The 22,566-nt window shown below is 59.3% G+C and overlaps 1 protein-coding gene across 1 annotated transcript in view; it reads right to left on the reverse strand.

Annotated features, from left to right (window-relative positions):
- The window catches only part of KIF21B (kinesin family member 21B), a 49,852-nt gene extending 31,046 nt beyond the window's left edge, over positions 1-18,806 (reverse strand). Inside the window, exons 1-4 of the mRNA XM_058819214.1 lie at positions 18,655-18,806; positions 5,154-5,376; positions 3,582-3,764; positions 723-872 (exon numbers count right to left, since the gene is read on the reverse strand). Coding sequence (XP_058675197.1) covers positions 723-872; positions 3,582-3,764; positions 5,154-5,376; positions 18,655-18,806 — 708 coding nt within the window. The remainder of the gene's footprint in view (positions 1-722; positions 873-3,581; positions 3,765-5,153; positions 5,377-18,654) is intronic.
- Between the last annotated feature and the right edge of the window lie 3,760 nt (positions 18,807-22,566).

Raw genomic sequence — 22,566 nt, forward strand, 5'->3', positions numbered from 1 at the left:
AGATCTCCCCCTCTCGGGAGTTTTGCTGTTAATTGCAGCTCTGAGATTTGTGAAAAGTCTCTGTTTCGGCCTGCACATCTGAAGAATGAGCTGGAGTTCTTCAGTTTTTGTTCTTAAAGTTGTTTATTGTATCTTATCTATAAAATTTTTCTCCTATTCTGCCAAGGTCTGCTCAGCAGGGCAGCCACAGGCACTCTGAGCACCCTTGAGGCAGTGTGGTCATTTTATGCTACAAACTACATATAACATATTTACAATTACTTTCTAATACCTATCATTTATGTTAGACAGTGAACTTCTATTCTAAACTAATCCCAAAGTGCCTACATCACAGAAGATGGAGGTAAAGAAGAAGAAGAAGAAAGGCTGGACACGCCCAAGTCCCTCCATCTTGTCCCCAAACCCCTCATTCTAAAAATCCCAAAATCTACCCTTTCACCTGGTGATAATTTTATTATTACATTATTTAAACTTCTGTGACTTTCAGGTCCTCATACAAAGCTGGTAATTTGCACCAGGGGTCATAATCAAATCCCCAGGTGCTCTGGGCTGTGTGCCAGGGTTTCCAAGCCCCCCTGGCAGGGTCCTCAGGAACTCTGGACACCCAGAGGGATGCACTGAGTTCTGACATCCCCCCACCAAGCTGTCCCCACCCAGCACATCCCTGGCCAGTGGCACCCAGCTGCCCCCCCTGCTCTGTGCCTGCCCCGTGCTGCACCCACCTCATCCTGGGAGCTGATGAGGCGTGAGGTGACCCCCGTGGTGTAGATGCTCCCGCTGGCATCCTCGTGGATTTTGATGTTGGATTTGCGGTGGCGCGAGTCGGGGTCGCGGGTGCTGTCAAACAGGTCCAGGATCTCCTCGTTGTACAGCTGGGCAGGGCAGCAGTGGGTGTGGGTGAGCAGGGGAAGCACGAGGCTGCTCCAGCCTGGCACTGCAGGACTGGCAGAAACTGCCCTGGCACTGCAGGACTGGCAGGAGCTGCCCCTGGCACTGCAGGAGCTGCCCTGGCACTGCAGGACTGGCAGGAGCTGCCCCTGGCACTGCAGGAGCTGCCCTGGCACTGCAGGGCTGGCAGGAGCTGCCCCCTGGCACTGCAGGAGCTGCCCTGACACTGCAGGACTGGCAGGAGCTGCCTCCTGGCACTGCAGGGCTGGCAGGAGCTGCCCCCTGGCACCCTGTTGCCACTCCCCCATAGCTGTGTGCTCACACTGCCTACAAGGCTGAGCAGGGAGCTGGGGTGTGTGCATGTGCACCAGAGGAGACACAAGCACAGAATTGTGGAATCCTTCACACTGGAGAAGCCCTCTAAGGTATCCAGTCCAACCCTTTACCCTGGCACTGCCATGTTCACCACAAAACCATGTCCCCAAATGCCACACCCACACATCTGACCACCTCCAGGGATGGTGACTTTGGTGCATGTGTATCAGAGGAGGCACAAGCACAGAATCGTGGAACCCTTCAGACTGGAAAAGCCCTCTAATTCCATTGAGTCCAGCCACTTATCCCAGCTCTGCCATGTTCACCACCAAACCACGTCCCCACACATCTTCTGACCACTTCCAGGGATGGTGACTCCACCTCTGCCCTGGGCAGCCTGTGCCAATGCCACACCACACCTTCAGGGAAGGAATTTTTCCTAATATCCAACCTAAACCTCAACTGGCACAACTGGAGGCTGTTTCCTCTCTTCCTGTTCCTTGTCCCTGGGAGCAGAGCTCGATCCCCATCCACCCCCACCCCCCTGTCAGGAAGTTGTAGAGACAAAGATCCCCCTGAGCCTCCTCTTCTCCAGGCTGAGCCCCTCAATCCCCTCAGCCACTCCTCATCAGACTGGTGCTCCAGAGCTTGCCATGCAAAGCTCTGAGCTTTGGGTTGGTCTCTGCTGCCCAAACCTGTCCAGTTCCTGGTGCCCACAAGCAGCTCCACTGAGCAGACACCCAGGAGCTCCACATCCCCCTGACCCTCCTGGCTCACCTGGCCACAGGAGCCAGTGAATCCCCACCCTCATCACAGCTCAAGGCATCTCTGTCAGGTGGAATGGGGATAAGGGGGTGTTGAACAAGCAGGAAAGCCAGAGCTGACTCCATCCATACCCTCACTCTGCAGCCCCTCTCAGCCTGGGGTTTAGGGACACCCCTGCCCATCTGTCCCCCTGCTGCCACCACTCAGTGTCACTCTTGCACCCACATCTCAGTGCACAGGGCTGGGTCACCCAAGGATTTCGGGTTCCTGGCCAGCACAAGGGATCAGACTAATCCATCCCTGCTGCCCCTGGTGCCACCAGGCTCCTCAAGGGTCTAAATCTGCTCCCAGAACCCGCTCCCAGCAGCAAAGTCACAAGACAGGGATCAGCCAGAACAAGTTCTGCACCCCTGCCAGGACAGCAGAGCTGGTGACCAGCGCCTGACGTGGCCATGTGCTGCTTTAGCCATGCAGGACCTCAGGACAGGCAGGAAACTGTCCCCATTTCCACCCCAGCACAAAGAATCCCTAAAGAGAAGCCCCTGGGCAGAAAACCAGGAGTTTGGATGGGCCAAGTGATGGGAATGGGAGGATACAACAGCACCACAGGGGCTCTGCAGATGGAGACATAAGTGGAAGGAAGTGACTTTGGGCCCTCTCCAAGCCATCAGCATCTGAAGACACCCAGATGTGATGGCCAACAAAGCCACCAGGAGGCAAGATCACAGCACAGGGCCCCTCCCCGCCCATCTCCTCTCAAAACCTCAAGCTCAACCAGATGAAGCTTGCTTGGGGCTCAGCTTTGCTCAGCACCACCCTGTGCTTTCTCACTGGGGCCTTAAAACAGATCCCACGTGCACCTCTTTGCTCTTTGAGCCCAGGAGCATCCCCCAATAAAAATGCTGCCAACACACAAGGTCCATGTGCTTCCCAGGACAAACTTCTCCAGAGAATGAAGCAGTTAATGGAAGAGGTTTTGAACAGGAGAACCCTGGGCAGAGGCAGGAGAGGATGCATTCTCAAGGTCAGAGATGCAACAAAGGACATGGAAAATAGCCCAGTCCTTCCCCAAAACCCCCTCCCCACCCAAGAGTGGCACTTTCTTCTCCTCCTGTTTACTGGGAACTCTGGCCCAAGGCAGTGGGCTATCCTTGACCTCAAGCAGGGGTAAGACAACCCACAGAGGGCTATTCTTGATCTCAGAGATAAGACAGCCCAGAGCCCCTGGATCCCCAGGGGCCCAAGCCATAAGACCCCTCCCCATGGTGGGAGCTCCCTCCACCCAGTTTGTAGCTGCGTAGGTGCTTCGAGTCCCCACTGCACCAGCACACATCCCCCTGCTTGTCACAGGGTCCAGCTCTGCCAGGAGATCTGGAGGAGCCCAAGGCACAGGAGCAAGGGCAGGGCAGGGCCATGGTGTCCTCCAGACTGCCATTACCCTCTCACCTCCAGGAACTGTGTGCTGAGCCACTGTGACCCCCAGTGACACACCAGCCCTACACTCCCAGCCCTGCCACCCCCTCCTCCCACGCAAGGCCACCCCTGCCCCCAAGGCACAGCAGCAAGGGCAGGGCAGGGCCATGGTGCCCCCCAGACTGCCATTAGCCTCTCACCTCCAGGAACTGGGCGCTGACTTTGAACTCGGGCGCTGCCAGGCCCTGGCTCTGCGCCGCGCGCCGCCGCTCCTCGATGCCGCTGAAGAGGTGGCTGATGGCCCGCGGGATGATGCCCTGCTCCTCCTCGGAGATGCTCATGTCGAAGCCAGTGCCCATGGTGTAGGTCTTCCCTGCTCCAGTCTGTGCAGAGACAGGGACAGGAGCTGGCTCAGCTCTGCCCAATACATCCCATATTCTCCTTCTGCTACTTCAGGCTCCCCAAATGCCACCGTGACCCCCAGTGACACATCAACCCCACACTCCCAGCCCTGCCACCCCTGCCTCCAGCTCTCACCCAACCAGGGACAGCTCTGTTCTCTCCACACCCAGGATCTCACCTCCTTACAGGGTGCAAATATAAGTTCTGTCTCATCATCCACTATTACCTTAGTAAGTTCACTTTTCCTAATTTCCATGGCACTGGCAGAGGCTGAACAAGCAGGAAAGCCCTGCTGCTCCAGAGCTGACTCCATCCATATCCTCATTCTGCAGCCCCTCTCAGCCTGGGCTGGAGGGACACTCCTGTGTTCTCACTGCTGCCACCATCCAGTGTCACTCTTGCACCCACATCCCAGTGCAGAGGGCTGGGTCACCCAAGGATTGCAGGTTCCTGGTTGAGATCCTCACCTGGGTGAGATCCTCCACTGTTGTGTTGTGATTTCAGGGTTTACCTCAGAACCTCGGGTGCCTCCCCTGATCATTCCCTCCCAGGTGTGTCAGTCCCCTCTCCTTTCCCCTCCCAGCACTGTCTGTCACTCCTGGCATTCTAGAAGGGCACAGAGTGATTGGCAGATCCAAAGGAGGCCCTCTACCCCTGGGGGCCATTGGGCCATCCAGGTGTCCTTTGTCCCTTTGTCCCTCCCCTCCTGTCCCTGCTTGGTGGCTCCCTGCCCCTTCCCTGCCCCTCTCCTGGGGTTAAAGGAGCAGCAACCACGGGCTCAGGGAGTTCTGTTGGAGCTGGTGCTGCATTCAGAGGCCTGTGGGCCAGAATAAAGCTCTGCATCCAAACCCTCCATCAGAACCGACTCCTTTCCTTCACCATCACCTTAAAGCTTCTCTGCCAGAGGGAAACCTGAGGAGCAGCCCCTGTTATGGGGGGAAGCTCCATCCCAGCACCACCAGAGCTCCTGCAGGCCTGGACTTGTCCCCACGGGCCCAACTGCAGCAGCCAGCCAGGCAAAAGTGTCTGTGGGGTGAAACACCACACACCCAGGCAGCCAAAAGTGTCTGTGGGGTGAAACACCACACACCCAGCCAGCCAAAAGTGTCCCTGGGGTGAAACACCACACACCCAGCCAGCCCAAAGTGTCTGTGGGGTGAAACACCACACACCCAACCAGCCAAAAGGGTCTGTGGGGTGAAACACCACAGTGCCATTGTTTGGTTCAGCACCAAGGGGAGACAAGCTCAGGCACATCCCATCTGGCTATATTGGTAATATATCAATACTCCACACCCTCCACCTTGCTCAGCCTCCCAGGTGCCCTCTCAGCCTCCCTGGAGAGCCCACACTGAGGGCAGAGCCCATACCTGCCCATAGGCCAGCACAGTGGCATTGTAGCCTTCGAAGCAGCCCTCGATGAGCTTCCCCATGCACGTGGTGTAGATCCTCTCCTGCCACGTGTCCAGGTCAAAGACAAAGTCATAGGTGAAGGCCTTGTCCTTGCCCAGCAGAACCTGGGGCTCGCCAGGTGTCACTGAGGTACAGATGTGACATCCCTCTATCTTCTCCTTGGGGAGCTGAGGACGGATCCTATGGGAAGAGAAGCAGGGTGAGGGCAGCACAGGCTTGGGGGACACCAGTGTGGCCCTGAGGATGAGAGCTCAGCCCATCCTCTGAGCCATGTCCCAGAGTGCCTAGTCCAGCACAACCAAAGGAAAAAGACTGCTCCCCACTGCTCTGCACTGCTGCAGCCTCACCTCGAGCGTTGGGTGCAGTTTGGGGCATCACAGTGTAAGAAGGACAGAAAGGTACCAGGGAGTGTCCAGATCGGGGCATAAATATGGTGAAGAGCCTTGAGGAACCATAGGAGAAGCAGTTGAGGTCACTTGGCTTGTCCAGACTGGACAAAAGCAGCCTGAGGTCAGACCTATTGAGGTCTGCAGCTTCCTCTCAAGGAGCAGCTCTGATCTCTGCTCTCTGTGACAGTGACAGGACCCAATGCAACAGCTGGAGCTGTACCAGGGCTGGGTATTAGAAAAATGTTCTTCCCCCAGAGGTGCTGAGCATGGCCCTGAGGCTGCCAGAGCTCCAGGAGTGTTTGCACAATGGACAATGAGCATCCCTGTGCTCTCAGTGATGCCCAGGATGGGATTGCTGGGGTGTCCTGCACAGGACCAGGAGCTGAATCCTGTGGGTCCCTTCCAGCTCAGGACATCCTACAACCCCTGCTGGTGTTCATGCAGGCAGGGGACAGACAGCAGCTCTGCCTGTAGCACAGAGCATAGAGAGCAGGGGATGCTTCAGCTCCTGCAGCCAGCCATAACCCCGACATGTTTGCAACTGAGGAGAGAGGATGACACATCCCAGAAACCACCAGGCACCTCCAGGAGGTGACACATCCCAAAAACACCATCAGGCACCTCCACGAATGGGTGACAGGCAGGGCTGGGCACACAGAGCCTGCACCTAGAACTGCCCCCAGCCCCTCACAGCTGCACTGGCTCATCCTCCCCACTGCCCTGGCAGGGCTGGGCACAGACAGGGGCTGTGGCACCGGATCAGCCCCAGCCTGGCACAGTCAGGGCAGCCAGGCCAGCACAGCCTCGCTCAGTCTGACACAGACACATCAAACCACAGCTACAAAGGCTTGAAATGCAAAATGCAAAACCACGACAAGACAAGACAGTCCTCACCGTTTGAAGCAAAGCACCACCCAGCCCAAAAGCTGTCCCCAGCCTTGGACTTGCAGATGGGACTGGGACAGGCGAGGCTGAGCTGGCTCCTGGCTTGGGCAGAGCCTGACCCACCCATCCCATCCCATCCCATCCCATCCCATCCCATCCCATCCCATCCCATCCCATCCCATCCCATCCCATCCCGTGCACCCAACCCCTGCCTGGCAATGTGGGAGCAGAGCTGGACCTGCACAGACACTGCCCCTCTGCAGGACTCACAGACACTGCTGCCCCTCTGCAGGACTCACAGACACTGCTGCCCCTCTGCAGGGCTGCCCAGCTCTGCCCGTGCTGATGCACCGGCTGCAGGAAGCCGGGGGCTCCCAGGGGACTCGTGGAAAAGGAGTTTGGAGCCAAAGCCGTGCAGATAGCTCTCATTAGTGCTAATGAGTGCTCAGCTCCAGTCCCCGGGTGCTCCATAAACTTAGCTATTAATTCCTTCAAACCACATCCCTGGCAGCCACATCCAGACCTGAGCAGCCACAGTGTGCTGGGACTCAGAATCAGGAATCTCCTGGGCTGGCAGGGACACACAGGGATCATCCAGTCCATCCCCTGCCCAAAATCCCACCCTGGGCATCCCTGGCAGTGCTGCCCAAACACTCCTGGAGCTCTGGCAGCCTCGGGGCTGTGCCCATTCCCTGGGGAGCCTGGGCAGTGCCAGCACCCTCTGAGGGAAGAACCTTCCCTGATACCCAGCCTGACCCTGCCCTGACACAGCTTTGTGCATGACTGTATGATCTTCACCCACCCAGGAGGGTCGTGAACTGTTTTTGGGGGTACAGGGGTCCCTGGCAAGGCAGGCAGTGCCAGCACCATCTGGGGAAGAACCTTTCCCTGATATCCAATCCAAACCTGCTCTGACACAGCTTTGTGCATGAGTGTCTGACCCTCACCCACCCAGGAACAAGGCCCAGGAAGGCCCTCAGTTGTGTTTGGGGGCACAGGGCAGGCAGTGCCAAGCATACTCTGGGAAAGAACCTTTCCTGATATCCAACCCATCCCTCCCTTGGCACAGCTCTGTGCAAGAGTTTCTGATCCTCACCCACCCAGGAGGGCCCTGGGCTGTTTTTGGGGCACAGGGGGTCCCTGGCAGGGCAGGCAGTGCCCAGCACCCTCTGGGGGAAGAACCTTTCCTGAGATCCAGCATGACCCTGCCCTGACACAGCTTCATGTATGATCCTCACCCACTCAGGAGCAAGGCCCAGGAGGACCCTGGTCTGTTTTTGGGGCACAGGCAGTGCCCAGCACCCTGCACCCCTCACCCCACATAGCAGCAGACATATGGGAACTGCTCTGTGCCTCTGTGGATATATTTAGCTCAGCAGCCACAATAAAAAGCAGCTTCTGATGTGCTCAGTCCCAGACTCGTTCCTGTCGCCTTCCCAGGGTTCCACCCTCCTCCAGAAAGAATTATCCCTGACTTTAATTACTTTTGGAGCAAGATGATGTGCTTCCCTCATCCCCGCCCTAGACATGAACAGCAGCCCCAGGGGATGGGCAGAGGAACCAACTGGAGCCACAACACATTTGGGAATTTTCTTCTCTCTCAGGAAAAACGAGAGCAGGTTTTCAGCAGAACATTTCTTTGTCTCTCCACTTCCCCCAGGGGGTTTAAATACCTGCAAGGGGAGTTTGGACCAGCAGTGCTAGAGGGGTGTGCACACATGAATTTTCCACAGGGTATTTAAGAACCCACTCTGAGCCTGGCCATGCTGAGCTGTTGCAGTGCCCATACACCAACACTAACATCGGCCCCATTCCTATTCGCCCAAACCTCATTGTCCAGCCAGCTCCAAGCTCCCCGGAGACCCATCCCTCACCCTGGCTCGCCCTAGGACCTGTGGGGCTGGGGAGGACCCACGTGCCAGTCCCCAGTGTGCTCCCCTGTTGGGGAAGATGAAACAGGAAAGCCTTATAAATATGATTGTCTGCAAAAGATTTTGAGAATATGGAAACTATAAGCAAGATTGAAATGAAAGCAAGCTTTGAGATACCTGGAAAACAATGGTGTGGCCAGCTGAAGGTGACCCCCTTTTGATGGAACAACACCCTCTGCTTGCAGACAGGCCCAAGGGTCAGAGCAGACCCTACAGCTTGGCAGAAGGGGCCCAAAGAGGAGTTTTTAGGGTTTAAAATGTAACACAGTGGGGTAATGTAATGATTCTTATAGGCTGTATGTAAATGCTGTAGGTTTTGTATCTTGTACTAGATTGGTTGGTGAGAATGAGAATATTCAACACAGAAGAAGATTTATGGTATTGTAACAGGAACCTCGCTTTCTCACCTTTTTACTCCCTTACCCTCTCATCCTCTCTGCCCCTCTCTTCTCTCAGCCCTGCTCCAGCTGTGGCTGGCAGCTCCCAGCAGGGCCCTGCACCCAGGCCCTTTGCAATAACCCACAACTTCCCAGCCCTGGCTGCAGAGATCTCTGTCCATCTCAATCCTACAAAGGAGAAATCCAGCAGGAGCAGGAGCACATCAAGCCCTCAGCTCCCTGCCCTGATGGTGACAAGGAACAGAGAGCCAGGCCAGAGCTGCACAGTCCCAGCCAAACGCTCCTGCCAAGAAAACCTTCCCAGGCAGGCAGGGCAGCAGGCAGGAGGTGGAAGGATGGATGGATAGACACCCAGAGGGGCAGGCAGGGGTGCAGAACACCCCTCCCAGCCAGCAGCTCCCACTGGGTGATGACAGGCTCCCAGCAAGAGTCTGATCCAGCAGCAGCATCCAAAGGCACCAGCACAAGCCAGGCAGGGACACACACAAAGGGGAGCCCGGCTGGAGCGTCCCCAGTGCTGTCCCTGCCCTCCCTGCCAGGCTGGCAGGCTCTGAAAGCTCTGTCTCCATGGCAGGGCTGCCATGGGCACCGAGCATCTGCAGGGAGGGGGGACAGGATCCTGCTACTGAGGGGCAGAGCTGAGGCACAGCAGCTCAGAGAGGCACAAAGGGGGAGCTGTTCTGCACTGCTGCCCTGTGCCAGCCTTGGGGAGCTGTTCTGCACTGCTGCCCTGTGCCAGCCTGGGCTGTTCTGCACTGCTGCCCTGTGCCAGCCTTGGTGAGTGTGCAAGAGCTGTTCTGCACTGCTGCCCTGTGCAGCCTTGGGGAGCTGTTCTGCACTGCTGCCCTGTGCCAGCCTTGGTGAGGGTGCAGGAGCTGTTCTGCACTGCTGCCCTGTGCCAGCCTTGGGGAGCTGTTCTGCACTGCTGCCCTGTGCCAGCCTTGGTGAGGGTGCAGGAGCTGTTCTGCACTGCTGCCCCATGCCAGCCTTGGGGAGCTGTTCTGCATTGCTGCCCTGTGCCAGCCCTTATGGGTGCAGGAGCTGTTCTGCAACTGCTGCCCTGTGCCGAGCCCTGTGCCAGCCTTGGGGGGTGCAGGAGGGGCTGGGGGCCAAGTGCCAGGTGGGCACTGAGAGGCAGCTCCACAGGCAGGGTCAGCCTGGAGGTCTCTAATCCCTCCTGGCAGGGATGTCCCCATTGCAGCATCTCAAGCCCTGCAAGAGGCACAGGGATGGGGTCAGCTGGGCACTGCCAGTATCCCCAGTGAGGGCACACACACCATGGCAGCCCCAGCCTCCTGCACTCTGTCTCACTGCATGGGAAAGCACAGCCTGGCTGACGTGGACTGCTGGGTTCATGTCCTCCTCACCCAGCTGTCTCAGCTTCCTGTCCCACAGCCCAGCACCACGGCAGCCCCAAGGGGCTCAGAGCATCCTTTGGCCCCCAGCACTTTGCCAAAGCCAGCAGCACACTCCCACAGCCCTCCAGCACAGAGCTAGAGCTATGAGAGCCCCACCCTGCCCCACCAAAGTGCCCGTGGGCACACAGCAGCCACACCACCCTGCTGGGACACAGCTGGCACCCAGATCCATCACCCAGCATCACCCATGTCACACAGGGGTGCCCCACCTCCCAGCAGCCTGAGCACACACACCCCACAGCATTTCCCAGCGCTGTCAGGGGGCTGTAGGGCAGCTGCTCACAGATTGGGGGATCACAAAGAGCTCCTGTCCCAGCAAGACCTCTCTGCTGGCTGCCTGTAGACCCTACAAAGAGCTATTCCTCTTCCCTCCCAAGGAGGCTGCCCAGCCAGGAAGGGCTGGCTGCCCAGGGAGCAGAGCCAGAGAGCTGGAGAGTGATGGCTGGAAGAGCTCCATGGGATTTTCCCTCTCTGTGCCAGGCCCCAGAACTCACAGCCACCACCTCTTGTCCACCTCGTCAGCAGAGGGGCAAGGCTGCCCACAGCACTGCTGCTGAGGCACTGCCCCTCACCCAGGCACAGCCTCTGGGGGCTGCCAGAGCCCACCAGGGGCACAGCCCAGCCCTGTCAGCCTGTCAGAACAGGTGGGCTGGGCAAGCCCAGACAGCACCTGGCTCCTCTCCCCACACTGCCTGCACTCATTCTGCTCCTGTCTGTGTTCCCACACCCCCTGTGCTTGCCCTGCTCCTCTCCCCACACTGCCTGCACTCATTCTGCTCCTGTCAGTGTTCCCACACCCCCTGTGCTCACCCCACACCCCTGCATTCACCCCATATCCCCACCCCACTGCCATCCCCACACCCCTGTGCTTGCCCTGCTCCCATCCCCAGTCCCCCCATGGCCCCAGCTCTGCTCCCAGGGGCACCAGCTCCATCAGAGCTGCAGAGCCCAGCCCTGCTGTCCCCTCTGCTCCCCAGCTTCACCCTCCTCTGCCCCAAGCTGTGCTGCTGCCCTGTGAACCCACCAGGGCAGCCAGGAGCAGCTCTCTCATCCTCCAGTGCTCTCCCAGGACATCCCATGGCTCAAGGACAGCCTAGGCACCACAGAGCCAGCACCATCCACCCAGCTGTGTGGGGCTCTCAGCTTGGCCAAGCAGCTCCCCATGGCAGGATCACAACAAAGGGCTCCAGGTTTTCCCACACCTCAAGCAAGGATGGGGCTGCCCAGAAGCTGCCCAGGCTCAGATCCCACAGGAGAATCGTCCCCCTGCCTGCGAAAGGATGTCCCAGCCCCATTCTGCCTGAGCATGGGGACCAGGGAGAGGGCTGGCTGCCAAGGGCTGCCTCTCTGCTCCCAGGTTATATTGGACACAAACCAAGACAAAGTTCAGCATTTAATTACCACAGCAGGGAAGTGGCTTAGCAATCAGAGAAAATTGAATCAGACTCCCTGGAGACTGCCAGATCTGGTCAGCAAACAGTCCAATTAAGAGATATAGCCAGGCTATAGCCAGGCACCTCCCAGAGCAGGGAGCACAGCACAGAGCCCCCTGTGCCACTGTGCCCTGACAAACCCTGCCAAGGGTGCCACAGCCAGCACAACTGGATCAGCACTGAGCCCAAACAGAGCTCCTGGACACCCCACAGAGCTGGGGTGCACCCAGAGCCACACTGGGCACAGCCCAAAGGGGGACATGCCTCCACATCATCCCCCAAGGAGCCCCAACCCACCAGCACCCAGCCTGCCCCTGTGCAGGGCAAGCCTGCCTCACACCCCACAGCCCCCTGGGCTCCCCCTAATCCACCACTCCAGACTTTCCCAGGCTTAGGGAAACCTTTAAATCAGGCCGTGGCAGGCACCATGTGCTGCTCATTAGCTCTGGCAGGAGCACGGGGCTGTGAGCTGCACCATCTGCTCTGTGCTGGGACCATGGCAGGCTGAGGGACAGCATGGGACAGCAGCAGGGACACCCAGCCCATGGCAGGGACACCTAGCCCGTGGCAGGGACACTCAGCCCATGGCAGGGACACCCAGCCTGTGGCAGGGACCAGCAGGGACACCCAGCCCGTGGCAGGGACACCCAGCAGGGCCCAGGGGATGCAGGGGAGAGGGGAGCAGAGCCAATCCAGTCTGGGGTCTCCCTGGACTCCAGCTTCACCCCATAAGTGCCTTAGGCCAGCCTGGGATCAGCCCAAGGGGAGCAGCACGAGGATGTCTGCACACGACAGAGCCAGCACAGTTTGGTGCAGTGTCACCAAACCCCAGTGGGTGGGAAACACAGTGTGACAGCACATAGGATGTGACACACGCCCCAGCAGGGCCCAAGCTCCCCTCCAGCCACGCAGAACAGCCCCAAAGCAGCCTCAGCAGCAGTATGGCAATGAACAGGGAGTTAAAGGAAACCATCATTCACCAGCAGACCCTGCCAGGCCATCAGCCTGACCTGCAAAGCACAGCAACCCCCAGGTCTGATGGGGACAGAGGGACACACCTCCCCTAACCCTAACCCAGCTCTGCACCCCAGCACTGAGCCAAATTCCCAAATCCCACCCACAGGGTCTGTCCCTTTCCCAGGAGCCCCTGCAAGGTCCCCATGTCCCAGTTCAGGCCAGCACCACTGAGGTGTGCCCATGCTGGCGATAAGGCTGCCTAGAGCCAGGGCTGGCACCTCCCAGGGCACCCAGTGCCACTGGGGAAACAACAGCATGACCTGGGCAGGAGATTCTGCAGCCCCAGAGCCCAGCAGGAACACCAGAGCAAAACTGCCCACAAGACAGGGGAGCAAGTGGTACAGAAGAGGGGCCTCTCCAGCCCCTCCCAAAATACAAATAAGGGGATATAAATAAATAAATATCAATAAATAAATGGATATGGATAATATATATTTATATAAGGAAATAAATGGATAAAAATAAATAGAAATAAAGATATATTTATATATAGAATAAATATATATAAATAAATTACATAAATAAATATAAATAAATTACAAATAAATAAAAATTAATACATATAATTATGTATAGAATATATATAATTTGATTAATATATATTATATATATAATATATTATATTGTATATTATATATATTATATACATTATATGTTATATCAAATTCTATATATTCTATATATTGAATAGATATAATATACATCATATATATATAATATATATAATTTTATTAATATAGACAATTGATATAAAATAGAAATAAATTGATAACATATATAAATAAATGGATAAAATAAATATAAATAATATATATAATTATATATAGAATAAATGAAAATATAGATATCATTTATATAAATAAATTACATAAATAAATAGAAATAAATAAATGCCAAGCCCCTGGCCAGCAGGACAGGGGATGCTCTGAAGTACCCAGGAACAAACCCAGTCCCTCACCTGGGCAAGGAACAGAGAACATTTTGACCCAATGTCTCCCTCAGGCAGGTGCAGCCTGAAAAAATGGATGAGCAGAGACCACAGCACCATGGACCAGCTGGGTTGTGTTTCCCAGCCATGCAACACTGGGCCAGGGAACTCAGTGCTTGAAGGCCTGGGGAAGAGGAGGAGCAGTTCAGCTCTCTGCCAGCATCCCAAAGCAAAGCAGGGATGAGAACATCTCCCTGCCAAAGCTTCGCACGGCCAGCGGGCAGGGAGGTGCCCACAGCCCCAGGGGGCACAGACTGGGGAGCTTGGCACCAGGCTCCACTACAGCAGGCTGTGACAAGAAATCTTCCCCACCCATGTCAGGCTCCAAGGAGCTGCAGGGCAGGGAAAGGGAATCCCCCAGTGCTGGGGCTCAGCTCTGAGCTCCCCCCTGGCAATGGGGGCAGTGACTGAGTGGCATCCACATGGAGAGAGCAGAGGGGCAGATCCCGAGCAAGAGGAGGCACCTGCACCCACACAAGCACACACCAGGGCTGCCTCCTGCTCTGCCCAGAGAGGGAAAGGGTGCCAGGCACTGTCCTTTCCACCCAGCCACAGTAAAACCCATCAGCAGCTGCCCAGGGTACAGAGGAAGGCCCTGCAGACTGATCTCCTGCAGCAGACCCCAGCAGCAGCTGTCCTCACAATCCAGCACATCCCAAATCTGCTGGCTGTTTAACCACTGCTCTCACAACCCACCACATCCCAAACATGCCAGCTGTTTAACCAGTGCCCTCACAACCCACCACATCCCAAACCTGGCTGTTTAACCAGTTCCCTCACAATCCAGCACATCCCAAACCTGGCTGTTTAACCAGTAGCATCACCCTCACAATCCAGCACATCCCAAACCTGGCTGTTTAACCAGTGCCATCGGGTGTTTTGACAGCCTCCAGCAGGAACCAGCCCTGTGGGACCACCGGGGCCACCCCCAGCCCCAGCAGGAACAGCAGCACAGCACTGGCCAGGCCTGGCTCTGTGATTCACAGAGGATATCGCCTTCCCTCCCCGGGGGCCAGGGCCATGTTTCTGACAGCTTTGTTTGGGGCTTCATCCGCAATTTTCTCCTGCCTCCAATTTCAGTGCTGAGGCAGCAGCTGGCCCCGTCCTCGGGCTGATCCTTGGGAGGCCCTGGGCTCTGCTGAGGCTGCAGGGTGCTCAGCTGACTCCCCTGCCACGGGTGCTGTGTGCGGGCCCCAAACCCTGCCCCAGCTGCTTTCTGTGGGCGCCGGCACATCCGGGGGGGCAGCCCTGCTCCCCCCTCACACATCTTCATCCATTTCTGAACATTTCCGCTGTAAATCCAATTGAGAGCCTGGCTGAAGGCAGGCACAGAGCCCACACCTGGGCTCAGCACCCCCAGAGCCCAGCATGCTCCCCAAAAGCTCCCTCCAGGCTGGGGAGCTGCTGTCCCCCTGCTCTGGGAAGAAACACACAGCCCTGAGTCACAGCAGGCTGCAAAACCCAAAGTGAAAGCAGAGCAGCAGCATGTCTGGATGGCTTCACCCAGCAGCAAAACACCCACAGGATGGGGCAGGGCCCTCTGCCATGGCTGAGCTGCCCTCAGCAGATGCAAAAGGTGGAGAGGAAGGGGCTGCCCACAGTGATGGTTTGCCAGACCAGCACCCCGAGGACAGAGCACCCTTCTGAAATCCTTCCCTCCATGGATCAGGGATCCCCTGACCCTCCAGATGGCAGACAGAGCACCCCAGGGCTGTGCCTAGCACCCTGAGGATAAAACAGGTTTCTGGGATCTTTTCCTGAGGGGATCAGGGCTGTCCCTGACCCTGCAAATGGCAGACAGAGCACCCCAGGGCTGTGCCCAGCACCCTGAAGAATAGAACAGGTTCCTGGGATCTTTCTCTCCATGGATCAGGGCTGCCCTGACCCTGCAGATGGCAGACAGAGCACCCCAGGGCTGCCCTGACCCTGTAGATGGCAGACAGAGCACCCCAGGGCTGTGCCCAGCACCACGATGGGCTGCTCCCCTCCCCCCTTCCCCTCCCCCTCCAGGAGACAGTCACATCCCGTGCCTTGGGGTGGAATTGATTGCCTTATCTCTCCCTGCACGCCTCTAACAGCTGAGCAAAGCCAGGACAACACCAGCCAGAGCTGGCAGGAACCAGGGACCCCCAGACCACACCAGAGGGCTCCAAGGCACAGCAGCAGCAGCAGAGAGGGGATGGAGGGCAGCAGGTACCAGGGCTGCACCCTCCCTCTGCCCACTGCAGCCCCTGGACAGTGGCACAAATTGGGTTCACACCACCTTTCCACTGGGCCCAAATCCACCCCAAAACAGCTGATGTGGAAGGGCTCCAGCTTCACTTCCTCAGTGAGTGACCCCAGCTGGCAGCAGACACTCTGGGCTCACAGAATTCATCCCAGCAGGCAGAGAGCCCCAGCCATGGGGCACCAGAGGTGCCAGCACCCTGGCAGGGCTGGAGCCAGCTGATCCCACCAGCAGGCCTCTGCCAGCTCAGCCTCTTGGCCAAAGCACCCCGAGGGTGGATGAGGATGAGGGCAGGGGGACTGAGCTGGGAGTCCCTCCCCGAGGGTGTATGAAGATGAGGGGAAGGTGACTCTGAGGAGGAGCTGGGAGTCCCTCCCTGAGGGTGTGTGAGGATGAGGGGAGGGGGACTCTGAGGAGGAGATTGGAGTCCCTCCCTGAGGGTGGATGAAGACAAGGGGAGGGGGACTCTGAGGAAGAGCTGGGAGTCCCTTCCCGAAGGTGTATGAGGATGAGGGGAGGGGGACGGAGGGTGGATGAAGATAAGAGCAGGGAGACTCTGAGGAGGAGCTGAGAGTCCCTCCCTGAGTGTGTGTGATGATGAGGGGAGAGGGACTCTGAGGAGAAGCTGGGAGCCCCTCTCTGAGGGTGGATGAGGATGAGGCCAGGGGACTCTGAGAAGGAGATGAGAGTCCCTTCCCAAGGGTGTATGAGGATGAGGGGAAGGGGACTCTGAGGAAGAGCTGGGAGTCCCTCCCCGAGGCACCAGCCCCACACGGGCTCTGGTGAGGGCCACAGAGCATCACAGCGGGGCAGCTGCAAGAACAGCAGAGCACTGGAGGTTGCAGAGTTTAAATAAACTTGAAATACGACTCAACTTCCTTCCCCAATTTCACAAGCTCCGTTTCCTGCGTCTCCTCGACAGGCCAGGCATGCTCAGTGCCATGGCAGCTCTGGCACAGGGGATGCTCTCTCTCTCAAAGCGGCCCTCAGGAGGTGCCCTGAGGGAGCAGCTCTGCCGCCAGCCAGGCCACTCAGGCCTCCAGCCAAGCAGTTTAATGGCTTGGGGGTCAATAGATGCCATCAGCCCTGCCTGACACTGCAGAACTACTGAGCTCTGCTTCCTGCAAGCAGCACAGTCAGTCCCATGGCCTGGCGCCCTGTGGCTCCCGGAGCTGGCAGCACCTGGAGGGGCTGAGGGGACAGGGGCTGCTGAGGGGCACCAGCCTCAAATTCCTGTGCCAAGCCTCAAACCAAACCTCCTGGACAGGAGTGGGGAGCTGCTGCATTGCAGGCACCCATTTGAAGGTCACCTCCAAGGAGGAAGCAGCGGCTGCTGCCTGAGGAGGACTGGCCCCCAGGCCCTGCTCTGCACCACCATGGCAGGAGGCACCTCCCTGCAGGCACCGATACCCCAGCATGGCCTGGCTGAGGCACAGCCCGGCTCGGCCAGCTCCTCCCTGCCTCAGGAGACACAGAGACACACTCAGAACCTGCCCCAGGAGACACAATTACACTCAGAACCTGTCCCAGGAGACACAATGACACTCAGAACCTGTCCCAGGAGACACAATGACACTCAGAACCTGTCCCAGGAGACACAGGGACACACTCACAAGTTACACTCCAGGCTAGGGGACAAGCAAAGTAGACCCTGATGGCTGGGAGGGCGAGAGCCAGGACAGGATCCAGCCCTGCCCTTGCAGACACTGCAGCCCTGAGCTGCAGGTACAAGGTACAGGAAGAAATCAGCCCATGGGCCAGGAGGAGCTGCTGGGCCTGCATTTCCTCCTGCTGACAGCAGCACTGCTGCAGGTACCAGCCATTTCCCTCCCAGCACGTGGGAAGCCTAAACCAGGTCCCCACAGCTCAGCTCCCAGGCCCTTTGGAGAGCAAATGGGGCAAGGAGGGTCTCCAGGAGAAGATGGGAGCCTGTGAGGCTGACAGTGAAACACCACAGCATCTCTCCTGCCTTCTCCTGCCAGACCAGGGCAATCAGCAGGAACTGGGATGCACAGATCAGTATCTCTGTTCAACTGTCCCTATCCTCCCACCCTGCGACCACAGAGATGGGTCCTGATGACTGTGGCAGCTCCTGACATCAGCTGGATCACCCCCAGCAACACCACCATCACTTCCCAGTATCCTTGGCCCTTCCCCAGGTCCCACCTCCCTCCCACCAGCAGCACAGACACAGAGACCCCAAAGAAAGACACAGAGACCCCAAAGAAACAGCACAGCTGGCCCATTCATGTCATTATCAAGGGACAAAAGGAGAGCTTTGATCCGTGTCCTGCTGCATCCCAGAAACATTCAATCTCCTCTGTGCTCTGATGCCTGAGAGAGGTGGGATCTGAGGCAGGTTTACTTCAAGGGTTTTAGAGAATCCTGCAGCCTGGCTGCTCCACCGGCAGGGTGTCACCAGCACTGACAAAGGAAAACCTCGCTCTGCTCCAAGCCTGGGGCAGGAGGGAACCCAGCCCCAGCCCCCAGGAGCTGCTGTGGCAGAAAAGGTGGGTGGGTGGTCTGCAGGGAGAGCAGCTCAGCCTCGGCACACCCAGCTGAGCATCAGAGCCACCTTCCTGCACGGCGTCACAACCTGACGGCTTTGTTTGCAGCCTCCTCGCTGCCAGCCCTGCTCCTTTGTCCTCCCGACTCACCTCCAGCAGCACATCCCGCCGTGTGCCCAGCGCTCACCAGCTGCTCTGAGCGGGATGTTGGCTCAAGGAAGGGGTGTGAGAGGGCTGGAGCTCTCCCCCCTGCCTGGATCCTCACCACGATCGCCCCAGCCCCACCGCAATGCTGCACACCCCAGCCACCTCCCCACTGCGGTCTCCTAGCCAAGCACCAGCCAGCCCAGGAACCCAGTGCTGGAGGGGACCGGAGGGATCAGGAGAGCCCCGCAGAAAGCACTCCACAGCCGCCATGCCGCGGGGCACCCACCCCATGGCCAGGATGCTGCTAAAAGGCATCATCTCGAGAGAAATGCAGGATGGAGACGGGAAGAGTCCGGCCAGGAGGAAATGCCCACCCCCATAGTCGGCATTAATCGGTTCCCGGGTCAGTGTCCTGGCACAGCCACTCTATCCTGGCACAGCCCCCTGCCCTGTGCAGCCACCCCAGCAGCCGCAGCAGGGGCTGCCCTCACTCCTGCAGCTCCCCCATCCTTCACAGCCAAGCCTGGCCTCGACCCTCGGCCTCTCCAGAGGAGAACGGCAAAAATCCCCTGGGGCTGCAGCCAGGGCGGGCAGGATGGAGGGGCAGGGGGAGCGGGGAGGTGTCGCGGTGCACACACACACACACACACACACACACAGCCCCGCACACCCGCGTGCACACGCACACACAGCCCCACACCCACCGCTCTCCCTCCATCACTGCGCTGCACCAGCAGCATCTTTTGTGCTCCCGCTCCGAGCGGGCAGGGCGCGGGCAGTGCCCCCCGAGCCCCCGCAGCCGCCAGCCCGCCCTGCCCGTGCCGGCGGGGCTCAGAGCGGGGGGCAGCACGGTGTGTCCGCTGCGGGACGGGCTCCCACGGGGTGCCATCCGCTCCGCCACCACCACGGCCCGGCAGATGCGGCTGCCCCGGCCGGTCCCTTCCCCCGCGGGAGAGAGGGTCCGGTCCTACTCCGTGGGATCGGGATCCCCTCTTTCGGCGGGGATCCTTCCTCCCGGCGGCAGAGAGAGGCGCAGCCCCGCACCGGGCCGGGCATGGCGCTCACAAAGACCGGGTGACACTGGGGGGTGTCACCGCTCCCGCGGGGCTCGGCCTCGCCCGGCCCACGCCCCCCGAGCTCCGCAGCCCCCCGAGCCCCGGCGGGCTCCGAGGCCGCCTGCAGCTCCTCTGAGAGGTGCGGGGCTGCAGGCGCATTGTTCCCAGCACAAAGGACACCGCGATACCGCATCGCTTCCCACCACCCAGCGGGGGGGGCGGGCAGGGACCCCCACAATGCCCGGCATCCCGGTGACACCTCGGACGGCCAAAGGCACCGCGCAGCAGCCGGGAGCTGCCCAGGCTGGGTGGCCGCCGGCTCTGCAGGTGGAGGAGCCGGGGGTCCCGGGCCTCGCCCTCCGCCGGCGGTGGGGGCGGGTGGCGGGAAGGCAGCGCCGGAGCCGGTGGGAGAGGGGGGAGACACCCCGAAACGGTGCGGAGGGGGTAGGGAGGGGAGCGGCGGGGTCCGGCACAGACCGGCCCGGCGGGGTCCCACTGCCCCGGGCTGGGGTCGGAGCCGAGCGGGCACCCAGCACCCCCCGCCTCGCAGCCGCCGCTGCCGCGCCCGCCCCGCCTTTCGGAACCGCTGCCGGGCGCACCGAGCTCCGGGACGCGCGGCCCGGCCCGCGGGAAGCGCCGATCCCGCACTCACCTCACGGCCACCTTCACGCAGCTGTCCGGGGCCGCCATGGCCCCGCACGGCACCGCGGCCGCCGCTGCCCCGGAGCATCCGCGGGGCGGGAGGGGCGGGGCCGCGGCGGGGGCGGGGCCGGGCCAGGTGCGGGGCGGGGCCGGGCCGGGACACGCCCACAGGGCCGGACCGCGAGCACGCGGAGCCGGGCGCGGGAACCCGCTCGGAGCCGGGACACACGGACACACGGACACAGGGACACAGGGGACACGGACAGGGACACACGGACACATGGACACACAGAGACAGGGACACACGGACACACGGGGACACGGACACACGGGACACGGACAGGGACACACGGACACATGGACACACAGAGACAGGGACACACGGACACACGGGGACACGGACACACGGGACACGGACAGGGACACACGGGCACATGGACACAAAGGGACAGGGACACACGGACACACGGGGACACGGACACAGACACAGGGACACGCGGACACAGAGACAGGGACACACGGACACATGGACACACAGAGACAGGGACACAGGGACACACGGGGACACGGACACAGGGACATCGGGACACACGGACAGGGGCACACGAACACAGACACGCGCACAGGGACATGGGAACACGCGGTCACAGGGACAGGAACACATGACAGACACTGATACGGACAGACAGGGACATAAGGAGACGGACACACTCACATGGACATGCACACACAGACAGGGGCACAGGGACACAGGGACGGGGCACGGACACGGGCATGGACGCAGGGACACATGGAGACAGACACACGGACACAGTCACACTGACACGGACACACAGACAGGGACACACGGACACTCAAACGGACACGGACACACAGAGGCACAGGGACACACGGACAGGAACATGGACACACGGGTACACGGACACGGACACATGGACAGGGGCACGGACACGGGCATGGACACAGGGACACACAGACACACGAGTACAGGGACACACGGACACAACTCGCACTCACTCCCGTTCACACTCACACTCGTCAGCCCCTGCTGCCCTCTGCCGGGTCAGCGGCCCCGCTGCCGCCTGCGCCGCTCCGGGATGTAGCGGGCTGTACCGGGATTTACCGGCATGTACCGGGGCTGTGCCAGCGCTGCTCGGGCTGTACCGGGATGTAGCGGGCTGTACCGGGATTTACCGGCATGTACCGGGGCTGTGCCAGCGCTGCTCGGGCTGTACCGGGATGTAGCGGGCTGTACCGGGATTTACTGGGATGTACCGCCATGCACCGGGATGCCCCGGCATGTACTGGGATGTACCGGGATGTACCAGGATTTACTGGGATGTACCGGCATGTACTGGGATGTACCAGGATTTACTGGGATGTACCGCCATGCACCGGGATGTACCAGGATGTACCGGGGCTGCTCCGGACCGCACCGCCTGTCTCCACATGGTTGGCATCGCTCCGGCTCCTCCTCGGCTCTCTCTGACCCCAAGAGAACAGTGTGGATCCTGTCCCCTCTGGTGCTGGGGGTGACACCGTGGACCAGCAGGACACAGAGCATGGCAGGGCTGAGCTTGGAGCTCCTGGCACTGGGGCCTGGCAGCCCTTTGGGCTGTCCCAGGCTGTGGAGAGTCTATCCTAAGAGAACATGGCGTGTCCAGGTGCCAGCTGAGCTCCCCAGCCTGCTCAGTCCCTACTGCAGGGCCGGGGTCTGCACAGCAAGGTGGGCACCCACACAGCACAGGGCAGTGCCCACAGAGCTCCATCCTCGGAGCTGCTCTGGGGAGGGAAACACATCCAGAGGCCATCAGAGAGCAGGGCTGGAGACTGACAAGCCCTGGGGAGCTGAAGGAGTCCCTGTTGTGCCTTTCCTGAGCTGCACTCCCATTGCTGGGGCTGAGGGCAGCTGGACACAGCCAGACCCTGGCTCTGCAGAGGAAGAATCTTCCAGCAGAGTGGGATCTGCAGGGGACCCCCAGCTCTGCAGGTTGGGGTCAATGTCAGGAGCACAAGGGCAAACTGAGGCACTCAGAGGTTTCTTTGGAGGAGTCCAGGCTGTATCCAGGGAAAGGAACAGCCAGGACACACCAGCACTGATGGCTGGTGAGGCAGTGCTGTGCCCAGCACATGCCCTTGCTCTGCAGTATGGGTCCCTTCACCCCATCCCCATGTTTGCCCGTCCCAAGGTGCCAGGACCGTGGGAGAGCCAAACCCTGTGGGCCATGCCCTCACAGGACTCTGCATCCTGCAGGAGCTCCTCGGTTCTGCTGGTGTGGGTAAGTCCCAGGACACTGTGCTGGTACAGAATCATGGGAGTGACAGGACAGGGC

This window comes from Ammospiza caudacuta, chromosome 24 (assembly GCF_027887145.1).
Source record: "Ammospiza caudacuta isolate bAmmCau1 chromosome 24, bAmmCau1.pri, whole genome shotgun sequence".
NCBI lineage: Eukaryota > Metazoa > Chordata > Aves > Passeriformes > Passerellidae > Ammospiza > Ammospiza caudacuta.